Source organism: Panthera uncia (assembly GCF_023721935.1).
Source record: "Panthera uncia isolate 11264 chromosome C1 unlocalized genomic scaffold, Puncia_PCG_1.0 HiC_scaffold_3, whole genome shotgun sequence".
Classification (NCBI taxonomy): Eukaryota; Metazoa; Chordata; class Mammalia; order Carnivora; family Felidae; genus Panthera; species Panthera uncia.
Genome location: NW_026057584.1, coordinates 70038619 through 70054292, shown reverse-complemented (window position 1 = coordinate 70054292; position 15674 = coordinate 70038619). Strand labels below are relative to the sequence as shown.

General features: G+C 36.9%; 1 protein-coding gene across 6 annotated transcripts in view; it reads left to right on the top strand.

Annotated features, from left to right (window-relative positions):
• The window catches only part of TANK (TRAF family member associated NFKB activator), a 94383-nt gene that overhangs the window by 26609 nt on the left and 52100 nt on the right, over positions 1-15674 (top strand). For all 6 annotated transcript variants that reach the window (XM_049615594.1, XM_049615593.1, XM_049615592.1 and 3 more), the window contains exon 2: positions 8606-8753. In XM_049615594.1, coding sequence (XP_049471551.1) covers positions 8655-8753 — 99 coding nt within the window. In that variant the 5' untranslated portion in view covers positions 8606-8654. The remainder of the gene's footprint in view (positions 1-8605; positions 8754-15674) is intronic.

Below are 15674 nucleotides of genomic sequence, written 5' to 3'. Positions count from 1 at the left end.
CAGATTTGGCAGAGTAGAAGGGAGGAGACTTAAAAAAAGATCACACAATCAGACAGAATTATTTTTCCTGTTACTCAGCAGCATGTAAGGGTTAACCGACCCTTTAGATAACATTCCTACCTATTTGCCTTTGTATAAGATAACAGACTTCTGCTAAAATGCCTTACTATTTTATGCATTCCCTAGTTTATTTACCTTCTGACATGACCTTGTCTAGATAATAAGTGGTCCTATCTTTTTTGCTTTATATTTGGAAGGAAAAGAGTGTACATTTTGTGACATGAAATGATACAATAATGGGTATTGCTTCTTTCTCTTTCCATTATTTTCTTTACAAAAATGTAGGGTTTTGTTTGTTGGTTTGTTTGTTTTTGGTAAAAAGATTTGGGCTTGGTTGACTGTCAAAGGACTTACCAGTATCAGAGGACTTTCAAAAGTCCTGGTATTTTGAAAAATATCGCTGGTGAACCATCTTCAACAAAGTCACCTGGGTTGCTTTGCTTATTGAAATGCATATTCCCATCCCAGGCCAGCTGATTTAGAATTGCAGGGACCTGAATGCTGCATTCGTGTGTATTGTGGACGTCCATTTGGCCAACAAATCCTGTTGATTCTGACTTTGAAATGTCTCTTGAATCCATTCATCTTTCATTTCCCCTGCTCTAGTTCAAGGCCATCTTTCACCCAGAATACAGCAGTAGCTTCCTATAGATATCCTCACTTTGTCTCCAGGTTTGTATTCCACAGTGTATCCAGTTTACCTTTCTAAAATGTGTTCATCTCCTGCTTGAAAATCCTCCATTACTTCTTTTTTTTATAAAATTTTTTTCTAATGTATATTTATTTTTGAGAGAGAGAGCATGACTAGGGGAAGGGCAGAGAGAGAGGGAGACAGAGAATCCACAGCAGGTTCCGTGCTGTCAGTAGAGAGCTGAATGCAGGGCTTGAACTCATGAACTGTGAGATCATGACCGGAGTCAAAGTTGGACACTCGACCAGCTGAGCCACCCAAGCACCCTAGTCCTCCATTACTTCTTAATGTCAGCAGGTTAAAACCTAAATTTCTCATAGTAACATTCAGGGTCCACTGCAATCCGGCCATAACTGAGTCTGCTGCATATAGTTAATGCAGTTAGCACACTCTGTAACTCTAGGGGGTTCCAATTATGGTCTGCATGAATCCCCTAGGGCTTTTACAGTGCAGCACAATCATACCTGGTAGCCTTGACTTCTGTCTTAACACCCTCACCTCTCCTTCCTCTCTGTACACATCCTAGACTTCATAAATAAAATACCTACAGTCCCTAAATGCACTATATTAGTGGCTTCTCAATTCCTCTGCTCTTTCAGAGTGAATATTCTTTCCTCCCTCTCAATTCTCCACTAGTTGAAATCCTCATGTGTCAGATCCTGTGTGAAGCTTTCCACAATCCCTCTCATTTTAATTGTTCTTCCTCTTGAGCTGTTATCCTGCTTACACCTTTTATTTAGCAGTTCTTTTTTCTTCTTTTGAGGTAAAACTTACAGGCAATAAATCTTCAGTGAACTGTTGGGTGAATTCCCACAAATGTTTCCACCTGTGCTTCCCAGACCCCTATCAAGATATGATATGATCATACCTTTTTACACATTTATAATTGGCCTGCTAGTGTGGTTAATCATTTTCATGCATGCCTGCCTTACTAAATTACAAGCTCTAATTGAGAAAAAGGCAAAGACGATGACTTTGTCTCTTTCCCATGGAAAAAAGGAACATGTACGATGCATTCAGCACTGAACTAGTGTTGACTGTTGTACCAGTTAACATACAGCTCACCTCCTCTCTTAAGGGACCCTCAAAGACAGTGGCTTAAATAAGACAGAAATTTTATTTCTTCCACATACTACAATTTAAAGTATAAGATGTCCAGGGCTGATCTGGCAGCTCCACGGTATCAAGGACATAGACATCTTCATTCTTGTTGTTCCAGCCTTATGAAGTGTTGTCCTCACCATGGTGTTCTAGGTGACTAACCACAACATCCCATCCAGTTGGGGAAGGGAAAAAAAAAAGTGAGGAGAAGAGCTCCTTTTGGAAGTTGCACTTGCCAATGACCATAACATAGTCACATGACCATACCAGCTATAAGTCAGGAATACTAGAGAAGAGAACAGATGTTGAGGAACAGATAATATACATACTTCATATTTAATCTGCACAATAACACTACAAACTGTGTGTCATAAGAAAACTAATACACAAAGAAGCTAAGTAAATGGCTAGAAAATTGCAGATCTGGGATCTGAATCCAGAACCTTTACTTTTCTTCCTTCTATCCGGTACAATGTTAGGAGGGCATACTTAAATGTTATTAAGTAAATAAAAGTAGTCTTTACAGTGTTATTTCACATTTTTTATATCACATACTTTCACAGTATCATATCATTTCTTTACTTCCAGGACACCCTATGTAACTTAACTCCATGCTTCTTGCCATCCTAAAATTAAATGCCATATCAGCTGGTTTGTAACCAAGGCCTAGTTTATAATAAAAATTAAAACAAAATGAATACTTCTTTTAAATCTATATCATATGAGGAAAAATATATCACTGTACTTGCCAAGCAATCGCTTCTGTACTCTTTTTTTTGCTTGGAAATGCTATATAATCATAAAGTTGAAGGAGATTAAATCGTTTAGCTCCTTCATTTTAAAAGCAAGGAAAATTGAGGTCCAGTGAAGGTACAAGACTTGCCTTTTATTTCGTTCCCACTGTTACTTTGTTTTAAGTATCATGGGAAGAGCACTAGCCTAATCAACCCTTTCTGTAAGTAACCATCATTGTTACACTGAAGAATTATCTCAGGTTTGCAGAGTTGTATGATCAGAAAAATCAAGCTGAACAATGCACAAAGAAATGCTTGTTATCCTAGCCTTTTTTAGTGAAGAATAAATATTACCTAACACTAAAAACCTCTTTATAGCCCTTGGGAACCCACTTTAGAAAGGATGACTGCTGTTTGATAATCAAATAAAAGGAATGGGTGAGGTCATTCCTATCCATAATTCAAAACCCTGTGCAAATGTTACCGACCTCTCAAAGCCTTTCCTAAACCTCAAAAATAGATGTGACCACTTTCCTCTCCAAATTTTGTGGCCTTTAGATACCTCAGGGAGTGTGTGTGTGTGCGCGCGTGCGTGCGTGTGCACATACACTTTAAGTTACAGCTAATGATGTCGTCATGAGGATAGGTTTTGTGTATGTTTTGTTCTCACTGTGTCAGTGGTGCCCAGTACAGGCTTTGCTCCTCCTTGGCAATGTTTCATCAAATGAACATATCCACCATGGCACCCTGGGAGAATACTTTGCAGTTGCCTTTAATAAACAGTTCTTGAACTAAGAGTTTCAAATCTTTATTCCCAGTTCGCACACTTACAGCTTTGTAGCTCTAGGCAAGTCTTTTAATGTCTCTGAGCTCTTAATCAGTCAAATGGCAATGTGAATAATAGGAAATAAAGAATTGGTGGAAAAACTTTGTAAAAGGAACACAACTCTAATGTGGTACTCTCTGAAGCCCCTTGCTAATAAGTAAACTTTTTTTTTTAATTGAATTGAATAGTAATGGGATATATTTTATTAAGATCTAAGTTTGACCCTAGCAGTTGGCAAACTTTTGTTGGAGCTTGGAAACTTTTCCAAGGAAAGATAAAATTATCTCCCTTACGTAGGCTACCTCTTTATTATTGAACAGTTTCATGATTGAACCAAGGGATTCATGAAAGAGGAAGCAGCCTGCTGCCCAGGGATTTTCTTGGTGCCTCCTCCTAGTGGGCACACACTGGACCCAGGAGGCAGAACAGGAACTTGCTGTCCTTCATTTTCCTTCTCACAGGAACCACCCAGGGGAAAAAAGGAACTACTGCCAGAGGGGCAGATGTGGGTGGGTAGGGACTATCCTAGCTTCAGGGGATTGCCCTGAGTGGGTAGGGGTGCTTTGCCTTCTCCTTGCCCAGATGCATTCTAGGGCATCAGTAACTTAATCTTTTCCTCATAGAATGGAGGGGAGCCAGCAAACCAGACCATGGATGGCTTTCCTAAAAATACACTTAAGAGAGAAAAACCATAACTGTAAGAATGTTTCCAAGGCAGAGGTTGCTCTAGCTTGGATCTCCTGGGTTTAGGTGATGAGATTTGCGTTTGAGCATGTTTACTATAAATAAAACCATTTCCCTGGAGCCTGGCAAGTTTTGCAGAAGGCATACCAAAATGTAATTGAAATGTGACTGCCTCTTAAATTGTGAAATTAATTTTACACTTAACAAATGCTTTAAAAAAATTGAGGAACAAGTGGCTTTAAAGTTCAGGGTGTTAATATTTGAAATCTGTCCAATTTAATTAGTTGGGTCCCAGCGACTTTTTCTGTGGTCAGTGTCACTGATCTAACACCCAATTCTCTTCTTGGTTGTGAGATAGAAATTAAATGTATCATTTATTTAGTTGTATTGACCTGAATTGTATCTCTCCACCACACATTCTTATTTCAGGAAATAGGATGCATCCATGTGGAATTTACTCAGTAACTCTTCTTAGTGACATTTGTGTGATCTAATTCAAGGACCTGAAGTAAAGCCTCCACACTATTTACTTGCATATGATGCAGCTATTTTTAGTACTGAATTTACATTTTTAAAAACAAGAATGCACCTTCTTGATGGAGCAGACCTGCAGTTTTAGACTCACAGACTCAAGAACTGTAGAACAAATAAGTTTCTTCGACATCAAGTCCAAACATCTTTTTTTGTATTGGAGAGAAATAAACTTGGGTTCAGAAAGATTTAAGGGCTCCTGGGTGGCTCAGTCGGTTAAGCAACCAACTCTTGATTTCAGCTCAGGTCATGATCTCGCTCACAGTTTGTGAGTTCAAGCCCTATAAATTTTAGGGCTATGTGCTGACAGCATAGGACCTGCTTAAGATTCTCTCTCTCCCTGTGTCTGCCCCTCCTCCATTTGTGTGCATTCTCTCTCTCTCTCTCTCTCTCTCTCTCTCTCTCTCAAAATAAATAAAACCTAAAAAAAAAATAAAAGATTCAGTTGCCCTGAACTCAGGTCACAGACTTATTCAATGATAGAACAAAATAAGAAACTAGATGGATTCCTAATTCAAGGCTCCTGTTTGTCTCAGATTTTAAAATATAAATGTGTTGTATGTTGACAATTTGTTATGATATGCAGGTTTTTAAGACAGTGATAGGTAACTTAGTCACTTAGTTACTTAAAACCTCTAATTTCTGCATTAGCATATTACAGTATATTATAGTCTCTATAGCTGCCTATTCTTGTTTTCTTTCGCTTCTTGTATACTTATTTTTATCTTGCTTGTATTTTTATAAGCTGCCTTAAATCCTTCTTTGAATGATATGGTGTCCAAACTACTCAAAGTGATACTTTGTGTGTTAATATTATTTATTTTTCTGTAGTGTCTATGGCATGTCAGAGATCCTGGCAGTGTTAGTTATCCTAACGGTATTTTGTCCTTTATATCTATCAGAGGTGGCAGTAGAAACAAACTTCCTGAGTGGAATGCCAAAAAAAATTACCATTCTTTTATTTTTTCAGAAAACAGTAACATTCTGATTCCCATAACAAAACCCTCAAAATTGTTTTTATTAAACCTGAAAATGACTTAGTGTATTTAGTATCTTAAAATGAAAAGACCATCTGATAGGATTGAAATATTACCTAGGTATTTAAAAGAGCATTGTGATTTATGGTCAACTAATTTTGATAAGAATGCCAAGGCCATTCATTAGGAAAAGAATAGCCTTTAGTGCCAGGGCAGCTGGATAGCCACATGCCAAAGAAAGAGTTTGGACCCCTACCTCATGCCATATACAGATAAACTCTGTGTGGATCAAAGATCCAAATATAAGGCTAAAAGTATAAAATTCTTGTAGGGAAACATAGATGAAAATCTGCATGGCCTTGTATTAGGCAACAGTTTTTTAGATATGACATGAAAAAAAGCAAGCAGCAAAATGAAAAATAGATAAATCAGACATCATCAAAATTAAAATCAAGGAGTAGAAAGACAATCTACAGAATGGGAGAAAAATTTGTAAATTATATATATCTGATAAATCTCTAGTTTCCAGAATATATAAAGAACTCTTACAACTCAGCAATGTGAAGGGCCACCTGGGTGACTCAGTCATTTTGAGCATCTGACTCTTGATTTCGGCTTGGGTCTTGGCCCTGGGGTCATGGGATCAAGCCCTATGTTGGGCTCCGTGCTGAGTGTGGAGCCTGCTGGAGATTCTCTCCCTTCTCCCTCACCCCCTTCCCCCCACTTGCACTCTCTCAACAATATGAAGACAAATAACCGAATTAAAAAGTGGACAAAGGATTTGATAGACATTTCTCTAAAGAAGATACACAAATGACCAGTATGCACTGGAAAGATGTTCAACATCATCAGGGAAATGCAAATCAAAATTGTTGAGGTACCACTTCACACCCACTAGGATGGGTGTCCATTTAAAAAATGAACAATAAGCGTTGGTGAAGATGTAGAGAAATTAGGGCTCTTATATATTACTAGTAGAAATAGAAATTTGTACACATTCTGTGGAAACAGCTTTGGCAGTTCCTTAAAAAGTTAAAGAGGATTATCATCTAACCTAGCAATTCTGCTCCTAGGTATGTAACCAAGAGAATTGAAAACATATATTCACACAAGTATGCATACACAAATAGTAACTTTCTTCAGGATAATCAAGAAATGGAAAGAACTCAAATGTCCATTAACCGAGGAACATATTAACAAATGTGGTAAATTCATACAACGGAATATTAGACATCAAAAGCAGTGAAGTACTATTACGTGCTACAACATGGGTAAACCTCAGAAATTGTATGCCATGTGAAAAAAGCCAGACACAAAAGCCATATATTGCATGTTTCCATTTATATGAAATGTCCAAAATAGGCAAATCCATAGAGTCAGAAAGAAGATTAGTGATTGCTAGGGGATTGATGGGAGGGGGGAATTGGGATTAACTGCTAATATTACCTTCTTTGTGTAGTGATAAAAATATTCTGCAACTAGGGGCTCCTGAGTGGCTCAGGTGGTTGAGTGTCTGACTTTGGCTCTGGTCGTGATCTTGTGGTTTGTGAGTTCGAGCCCTGCATCATGCTCACTGCTGTCAGCACAGAACCTGCTTCAGATCCTCTGTCCCCCTCTCTCTGTGCCCCTTCCCTGTTGCACGCTTTCTCTCTCTCTCTCAAAAATAAACATTGTAAAAAAATGTTCTGGAATTAGGTAATGGTGATGATTGTACAACAAAAAGCCACAGAAGTGTATGCTTTAATGTGGTGGATTTTATGTTATATAAATTGTATTTTTAATTTAATTTTTTTAAGTTTATTTATTGAGAGAGAAAGAGCAGGCAGGCATGAGTGGGGCGGGGGGGGGGGTTGCAGAGAGAGAGGAAGAGAGAGAGAGAATACCAAGCAGGCTCCACACTGTCAGCACCAAGCTCGAAACAAGATTTGATCCCCCAAACCATGAGATCATGAACTGAGCCGAAATCAAGAGTCGGAATCTTAACTGACTGAGCCACCCAGGCTCCCCTATGTGATTGTACTTTAATGTAAAATACTGAAAAAAAAATTATTTTTAAAGCATTGTGTACCCAAAATAAAATGAAAGATGTTATGAAAGCTTAAAGTGTAAGATTAAGGATTTCCAATCATAAAGAAGTGAAATAATTTAATACCCTCAAGCCCCCTAGGACTGATAGAGAATTTTATCTATTCTCTGGCTTTCAGAGGATTAAGAGAAAAGTCCTGTGGTGGTGTTTTTTACAGCTGGACAGGAGGAATCCGAAGCATTATATGGTCCTCTGCTCAGAGCCAAGGAATGTGGTTAGAGATGTTATGCAAATTGAGATGATAAAACCAAATTACCTCCACTCAGTAGATCACCTGTAGTTCAAAAACAGCAGGGAGTTTGGAAAACTAATAGAGAGTGTGGGTAGGACTGAAGGGATGTGATTTTTTCTTTTTTAATGTACAATCCAACAGCAACTCTCCCTAGATTTTGTGCTAAAATAAGAGCATTTTCACACATTTTAATTGCTCTGCGATAACAGCAGTGTGAACTCCATCCACAAACATTTATTATCTATTTAACTTTGCTCTAATTTCAGTGTAGCAAGAATTCACCTTGTAAGTGGGAATAACTGTCCGTTTAGTAAAAAGAAATCCCTTCCCACGTTGTTAATCCTGTTGTGCATTTCTATAATAAAGTATTAATAACAAATGGCCTTTTATATTTCTCCATTTTAAGGTTGCATTTATAGATTACTGTTTTCAAAGTAGCATCTTTGTGAGTTGGAACCCCACTTGCTCCTTGAACATTAGTAAAGAATATTAAAAATTGTAGAAGTTAAGGTTTCTTAACATTTCTAATCAGGATTTTAGATGAGACCCATATGCCTTTATAAACCTTTATAGTACTTGGTGCTATAATGTTCATGATAAACTGTATGGAACTGTTTTTAAGATGTGTCTTAAAAATAAGATTTGTGTAACTTAATAGCTATCTAAATTGTTTTATTTTCCAGACCTGTCATTTACTCCATCCTTTATAGTGATGCTACAGAACAGAAAGGAATGGATAAAAATATTGGCGAGCAACTCAATAAAGCTTATGAAGCCTTTCGACAGGCATGTATGGATAGAGATTCTGCAGTAAAAGAGCTACAGCAAAAGGTATATGGTTTTGGTTTTGAAAGTTATTTCTTCTGGTAAATGGAATTTGAGAATCTTTTGCAACTAAAAAATATTGTACTGTTTGAAACTTTCTTGAAGAACTATAAATAACTAAAACACAGAGATTTATATTAATGGATGGAATTTAAGATTGTTATTGTTTTTTTTTTAAAAAAAACATTGTGACCAGAGGGAAGAGTTCACAAAGAGTATTATCTTCCATGAATAATTTTTAATTTTCAGTTGCAAAAGAGGGTAAGTTGGAGGAAAGGTATACTTCCTAGGCATAAATTTACCTTAGTAGTTCCTCGGCACATGTCTGCTATTGGCCCGTAATTAGGTCTCCACTGATCTGTAGCAAAATGAGAAAAATAAGAATGTAATGAACTTCTTGTAATGCTAAATTTATCCAATTCAAAATTCTGTCCTTTATTCTCATATTATGTTTCCATGTTTCCACACTATCAGAGTATAGGGCAGAATTGTATTAACACACACTTTTGTGGGGCACCTGGATGGTTCAGTCGGTTGAGCATCCATCTCTTGACTTCAGCTCAGGTCATGATCCCTTCCCAGAAGATCAAGCCCTGCATTGGGCTCCATGCTGAGGATGGAGCCTCCTTAAGATTCTCTCTCTTTCCCTCTGCCACTCCCCCCTGCTTGTGGGTTCTCTTCTCATTTTCTATCTAAACAAAAAAACAAAAACAACAAAAAAATCCGCCCCCCACATTTGTGAGATGATAATGATAGAGTTTTTGTTTATTTAATATCACTATTTAGTAGTGTCTTGGGGGTCCCCAATAGCATATATACATTCTGTGTTTCTAAAGGGACTCACAGGACTTAGCATACAGTAATGCTCACAGCCAAGATTTATTACAGTGTCATGATAAAGATACACAGCCAGATCATTAACATAAAAAAACCATCAGGCAGATTCTAGAAGGATCCATATGCAGGCCTCCTATGCTCTTTCCCACCTGTGAGGGGTCACACAGAGTGCACCCTGCCTCCAGTCAAAAATTTAGTCACACATGTACAGTGCTTCTACATAGGGAACTCCATTTGAGACGCAAGAGTTAAGGGTTTTTATTAAGAACTAGTCCCATAGAACATCTACAAAGGCAAGGTAATTAAAAGCAAAAATGAACTATTGGGACCTCATGAAGATGAAAAGCTTCTGCACTGCAAAGGAAACAATCAACAAAACTAAAAGGCAACCAACAGAATGGGAAAAGATATTTGCAAATGACATATCGGACAAAGGGCTAGTATCCAAAATCTATAAAGAGCTCACCAAACTCCACACCTGAAAAACAAATAATCCAGTGAAGAAATGGGCAGAAAACATGAATAGACACTTCTCTAAAGAAGACATCCGGATGGCCAACAGGCACATGAAAAGATGCTCAACGTCACTCCTCATCAGGGAAATACAAATCAAAACCACACTGAGATATCACCTCACGCCAGTCAGAGTGGCTAAAATGAACAAATCAGGAGACTATAGATGCTGGAGAGGATGTGGAGAAACGGGAACCCTCTTGCACTGTTGGTGGGAATGCAAACTGGTGCAGCCACTCTGGAAAACAGTGTGGAGGTTCCTCAAAAAATTAAAAATAGATCTACCCTATGACCCAGCAATAGCACTGCTAGGAATTTACCCAAGGGATACAGGAGTACTGATGCATAGGGGCACTTGTACCCCAATGTTTATAACAGCACTCTCAACAATAGCCAAATTATGGAAAGAGCCTAAATGTCCACCAACTGATGAATGGATAAAGAAATTGTGGTTTACATACACAATGGAATACTACTTGGCAATGAGAAAGAATGAAATATGGCCTTTTGTAGCAACGTGGATGGAACTGGAGAGTGTGATGCTAAGTGAAAGAAGTCATACAGAGAAAGACAGATACCATATGTTTTCACTCTTATGTGGATCCTGAGAACTTTAACAGAAGACCATGGGGGAGGGGAAGGGACAAAAAAAAGTTAGAGAGGGAGGGAGCCAAAACATAAGAGACTCTTAAAAACTGAGAATAAACTGAGGGTTGATGAGGGGTGCGAGGGAGGGGAAAGTGGGTGATGGGCATTAAGGAGGGCACCTGTTGAGATGAGCACTGGGTGTTGTATGGAAACCAATTTGACAATAAATTTCATATTTAAAAAATAATAAAGGTAAAGACTCAAAAAAAAAAAAAGAACTAGTCCCATAGATACCCTATGTCAACCAAAATTTCAGACTCTCAGAAGGAAAGTAGGTCTTCATCATAAATTTCATAGTCTCTTGGTATAGTCTAAGTAAGCTGTCACAGCAGTCAACTTTATCACTTAGGAAATGTTCTCAAAGTTAGGCTCCCAGATGCCAGCCAAGGGCTAACCTTCATTAGTTTCAACAGGCAGTTGAAAGTGGGAGATCTTACATTGGTTCTCTCATTTAAGAAAAAAATATATTAGCTTTGAAATTCTGAAGTCTAAGAAATATGCTAGCCATGCAGTTCTTAGTTTCTTCCATAAATTTAGGAACTACACAATTCTCTTCATCCTACTTTAAACATCTATAAAACTAGCTGTTATACATATTTCCCTGCATTCCTCAGAAATCATTATTATTTGTGATTCTCCTGTTGGTTTATAAAAGAATACTTCCATTTGTATAGGCAGACTTATGGACTAAGTTCTTCCTTGGGGTGCACAGAGGAGAAACAGACGCATAACAATGACAGGGAGTTTTCTAAAATTATTGAAGTTTAGAATTTGGATTTTTCCTTTCTAGTTCAGGTATAAGGCATAATCACTTTTTAAAAAACAAAACAAAAAACAAAAACAAAATTCCCAACTTTTATTCTTCTTATTTTCCTATTAGGTTCATTAAGAAATTTCAACAATCCTATACTTGTTCTAGGAAAGTTAGGAAACACAGAATTACGGAAGAGCAGTATTGACATATTCTTAGGTTAAGGCAGAGACAGAAATTTCTCTAACTGCTCCTCTGCCTGCACTAGCCAATGGTAAGCAACTCTTATATTTACTCTTGTAATGGTAAGAAACTCTTGTAATTTAACCTTTTAACTGTCATGGAAGAAGCCTTTGTTCACGTCAGCAATTATTTCAAGGAGGGTAAAGGGAATTTTTTTTTTTGATATTTGTCAAGTACTCAAGAATAAAGAAAACATGTATACTATATATTCTTATGTACTAAACTCAAAATATCCTGATCTATTTTAAAATATTATTGTATGCCTGCCATATACTAGGCCCTTGATGAGGTTCTGAGGATGCTGAAACAAAACATAGTTTATACCTTTAAGGAACTTTCCAATTAGAAGCTAAAAAGGAAGAGTAATAGTTCTTATCATAGGATGCTAAGTGCTAAAGTGGAAATCTGTGGAGGATAACATAGGAGCACAGAGAAGAGGCACCTCAATCAGTCTGGGAGGATCAGGTGATAAGCCAACTCTCACACCCCTCACTTAGGCTGAGATTAGGAGTTGGGTAAATTAAGGAAGAAGAGTCCTGCAAGCAGGGGGAGCAGTGTATGTAATAAAAACACAAAAGGAAGGGAATATATGGTACGTTCCACATACAATAAGGTGATTCTGTGGCTCCAACAAGAACAATAGAGCAGTACAGGAAAAGAAGCTGTGAAGGTAGATTAGGGGCCTATCATGAGGAATAGGACTAAGTAGTTCATACTACATTCTTAATCAAAATGTACTGAAGGATTAATATACATGCTTCAGAAAAGGCTTCCTGACATTAGGATATAGGATAGAGGACAATGTAGAATTCAGCTCAACAAACATATTGATGATAAACAGTGTTCTAAGAGCTAGGAATATAAAAATAAGTGGTAATCATCAAGGCACTTTATCAACTTTAATATATATATATACATATATGTTTCATGTATTATGTGTATGTAAAGGTATACATATATAAATGGTATGATAATATATAAGTATCCATTAATATGCATATGTTTTATATATATACAGTTGACCTTGAATAACGCAGGGGGTTAGGGGTGCTGACTACCATCCCCGCCACCCCCCCCCGCGCTGTCAGAAATCTGCATGTAACTTTTGATTCTCCAAAAACATAACTACGTTAGTCTACTGTTGACTGGAAACCTTACCAATAACATAAAACAATCGATTAACACATATTTTGTATGTTATATGTATTATATACTGTATTCTTTCAATAAAGTGAGCTAGAGAAAAAATGTTATTAAGAAAATTATAAGAGAAAATACATTTATATATAGTACTGTACTGTATTTATTGGGGGTAAAAATTGACATATAAGTGGACCTGTGCTGTTCAGGGGTCAACTGTACATATATTATACTTCAATGTAAAAAAGAAAAAAATGAATCATTTTAAGCAGTCAACATGCAGACTTAAGCATTAGGGATGAATTAGGGAAGCAGTCTAATGTTTATTTAGAAAACAGAATGGAAAGTAGGTGGCACCTGAATGCAGGCCACTTCTGAGTGTGATAACATAGATTCTAGATGATAACTAAGTATCTGGAATAGAAGACTGGATTGATGGTGGTACTGATGACTGAAAGGAACAGTAGAGAAGATGCAGATTTACAGATGGGGAAATAAGATGTGTAATTAGGTTTTAGCTATCGAGTTTAGTTACCTGTGGGACATGCAGGTGAAATTGTATAATGGATGGTTACAAATATGGATTTAGAAGCTTAGGTAGAATTGTGAAGAAGAGATTATAGTTACAGATTAAAGAATAACAAATTTTATTATAGCGTTGAATAAAATAACATTTCCAAGTTAGAGTGTATAGAGCAAAGGAGTATTTGAAGGGTAAGAGGGTGAGAGGATGGAAATAAGACCAACCAGTTGGTCATTGGAGATTTAAAACTAAAGAATTGACTATGAAACAAGAGGAGAAACACCTATTCCTCAGAACTGGAAGGGATGAGAAAAAAAAAAAAAAACAGGTTCACACAAAGATAAGTTTGCAGATAGGAGTTGGTGGTGGCAGGAAGTTAGCAGGGTTATCATGTATCACTTATATGTGGAATCTAAAAAAGTCAAACCTATTGAAAACAGTAAAATGGTGGTTACCAGGGATTAGGAGGTGGGCATAATATTGATGGTGTTTAAGGGTTTAAACTTGTAATGAGGTAATGATTAGTGAATAAGCCAAAGAGATCTAATGCACAGTATAATGAATATAGAAAATAATATCATACTATAATTATATAATGTGATAAATACTGCTACAGGGGCAGTCATATTACAATATGTAAATGTATCAAAGAAACACACTGTACACCTCAAACTTACACAGTGTTACATGTCAAATTTATTCAATAAAAGAAAAATAGGGTTATAATGTAAGAGTCTATTTTTTTCTGTGAAATACATGGTGAGGTCATCTGAGTGAAGTGATTTTAGGATATTCTGAGAGTGGTAGTAAAGAACTGAAATAGCTTCAGTTAAAAAATGGGAGAAGAAATATGTTGCATCCAGCATTTACCATGAATTTTTGGTGGTATCAATCCATGTTTGTTGGTCATTTTTTTCAGCAGCTTTCTTCGTATAGAAGTGGAATGAGCAGATGGCCAAATCCAGGATTAGGAGATTGCAGAGTTAAGAGTAGAAGAATGTGGATAGTGGTGGCCAGAAAGTGGGTGCAAAAGCAATTGAAATTGTGTGCTTTGAGATACAAACTAACATCAAGAAGAAGTTAATCTAGCAGTCTAATAGACTAAAACAAAAAAAGAGGGTTTATGTCTGAAGTTTCCATGAAGTGAAAGAACAGATCCAGAAGGAGTAAAAGAATGTGAGAAGTGAAAGGATTGACTGTTCGCAATGAGTTTGAATTGATGTTTAGGATTTTCTGTTTTCATAATGAGTCATGAAAGTGGATAGCCGGAGTGGGATTGAGAAATTTTAAGAAACTCAGATTAGAGCACTTCTCCTTAAAGTGGTGACAAGATTAGGAGCATTTAGAAAGACTGTGTGAGAGAAAGAGCTGAAATTCTTGAATGTGAGAGAATGACTAGTATGTTGTAAGATAAACAGTTTTGAGGAGAGACTGGTATTAATTGCATGCCTTGTGGGTGGCCTTTTGCTTAAGTTTAAAGGAATATGGCTCAAAAGTGGCAATGATGAGGCGAGATAGTGTTTATCTTCTTGTTCTCCCACTTCCTATTTCATTGCCCAACCCCTGTGGTTTGATAGGACATTAGACAGCTTCATATGAGGGGACTGCAGAGGTATTTGTATCCTCCAGAGACAACATAATAATTCCCATTTTAAAGTGAGGTGTGCCTAGGTTACTCAGTCGGTTAAGTGTCCAACTTTGACTCAGGTCATGATCTTTCAAGTTCATGAGTTTGAGCCCTGCGTCAAGCCCTGTGCTGACAGCCCAGAGCCTGGAACCTGCTTCAGATTCTGTGTCTCCCTCTCTGTCTCTCTACCCCTCCCCTGCTCACACTCTGTCTCTCTCTGCTCAAAAAAAAAAAATAAATAAATAAATAAATAAATAAACTTCAAAAAAAATAAATAATTAAGTGAGATACCAGTCTTTTTGAAATTCAGTTGTTTTTAGCCATTACATTTCTCTATAGTATAACGAAATAGTTCTGACATTAAGTTTTATGCTTCGATCTCATTTGTTATGCTTTTTTAAGTTAACAATTTTCTAAAATAGTTTTGTGGGAAGACCTGTATACTTCCTCTTGACATTTCTTGGGATTTTATTTTATGGAATATTTATTGTTTTTTGAATTACAGACTCAAACATACCAAGTGTAAATCACTAATTTGTTCTCATCTAACTACTCCCAGAAATGAAATTGAACTTTGAAGTAAAACCAGCTAAATATTCCTCATTTAGAATCTTTAGTAATAAAATGATATGTACAAGTTCTCAA